General features: G+C 50.3%; 2 protein-coding genes across 2 annotated transcripts in view; both read right to left on the bottom strand.

The window, feature by feature from the left end:
- The window catches only part of H257_19115 (hypothetical protein), a gene marked incomplete at both ends in the record, with an annotated part of 1,014 nt that extends 405 nt beyond the window's left edge, over positions 1-609 (bottom strand). The window contains one exon of the mRNA XM_009848262.1: positions 555-609. Within this exon, the coding sequence (XP_009846564.1) occupies positions 555-609 (55 nt within the window). The remainder of the gene's footprint in view (positions 1-554) is intronic.
- A 249-nt stretch (positions 610-858) lies between these two features.
- Positions 859-1,544, bottom strand: part of H257_19114 (hypothetical protein) — a gene marked incomplete at both ends in the record, with an annotated part of 919 nt that continues 233 nt past the window's right edge. Inside the window, one exon of the mRNA XM_009848261.1 lies at positions 859-1,518. Coding sequence (XP_009846563.1) covers positions 859-1,518 — 660 coding nt within the window. The remainder of the gene's footprint in view (positions 1,519-1,544) is intronic.

Below are 1,544 nucleotides of genomic sequence, written 5' to 3'. Positions count from 1 at the left end.
AGGCAGCGAAGAGAGTAGACAAGGCAAACAGAACGTTCATGGCAAGTGGCAAATTCAAAAATGAAGTCTGAACTAAAGATCAAAGCAGCCCGAACTCAGACAGTCATCGGTCAGGATTGTGAATGAGTCGATGATGGGTCATCTGAGTTGACTGTATATCAAACCCGGCCACCCATATACCGTGACTGAGGTGATTAATGGATGTGATGAATCCGAGTACTGTCGCACTCGGCTGAATGGTTATCGTATGCATGTACTATTGGACGTCATCTGCGTTTACTAGTACTGATATTCATGAGACAATTGTGTGTTAGATCATACTAGTACAGTATACTAGAATGGAGCATCGCAAGGCAGGTTTCCATCGTTCATGACACTTGGACATATTACTGCCATGTGCTTGGAACAACTGTATGCATCGACTCTTCAAGCTTATTTCGAAGTATGCACAGTACTACAGTAACGCTATTGCAAGCGCAGCGCAACCGCATGAAGTTATATTGTTGTAGTACTAGTACTATTAATACTAATACTTCAAAGTAATACTTACAGACCTGTGGAATTGGAAATGCCAACAATAGAAAACTCAGAAGGAGTGTCGAAGGTCATGGTTGAAAGTCTAGGAGTAGGGTTGCACAATGGACAACTTGTGGAGGAAGGTACAATCCAGTGCAAGATGCACTACCGGTACGTACTCCGGAGTAGCCAAGTGCATTCACATTGTGAAGAACCACTTTCAACCTACTTAACGTTACGGGTATGCAACCCCCCTCGACGCAAAACCAGTCGGTACAGTACATTTACAATTTTATTCACACATAACCGTTCTCTCAAACGCCAGACACATCGCATGCTAAACTAGTTTCCGCACCAGAACGCTCCCAAGCTTGCGTACGATTCACAGATCGTTTTGGTGTACGCAGGGGGGAAGCAGTAGTTCAGCGTAGGGTAGAAGCACGTAGAGCAACCATTGCACTTGGATGGCGAGGCAGTCGTAGGGGCGACAGTAGGGACTACCGTAGGAACTTTGGCAGTGGTGATAGGAGCCACGGTAGGGTTCGTGGTAATCGGGGCCGCAGTAGGGGTCTTGCTGGTAACAGGGGAGACAGTGGGGGCGGCAGAAGGCTTGGTGGTGATAGGGACAGCGGTGGGGGACGTGGTGATGAAGGGTTCAATAAAGTCGCGGGCGATGGAGATGCGACTATACACGCCAGGCTTGTCCTGCTGGGCACAGCCGATGCCCCAGCTGACCACACCCACCAACTTGACAGACCCGTTCGATTCGACCGTCAATGGTCCACCAGAGTCGCCTTGGCACGAATCTTCGCCCAACTTGCCGCCCGCACACAGCATGGCTTCGTTCACGGTGAATCCGGTCAACAGCTTTGCGCATTGGTCGTTGCTGATGGAATTCACGCCGACTTCCAGCAGCACTTCGGAAGAAGCTCCGCCCGAAGACGTACGGCCCCACCCGCGCACAATCGAAGGGGTGCCAGGCGCCACCGTGTCAAACGAGACCTGGACCGGAGGGAACTTGGACGGTT

This window comes from Aphanomyces astaci (genome assembly GCF_000520075.1).
Source record: "Aphanomyces astaci strain APO3 unplaced genomic scaffold supercont1.357, whole genome shotgun sequence".
In the NCBI taxonomy this organism is placed as follows: Eukaryota; Oomycota; class Saprolegniomycetes; order Saprolegniales; family Verrucalvaceae; genus Aphanomyces; species Aphanomyces astaci.
The sequence above is the reverse complement of the archived record's forward strand: the minus strand, read 5'-3'. Positions and strand labels throughout refer to the sequence as shown.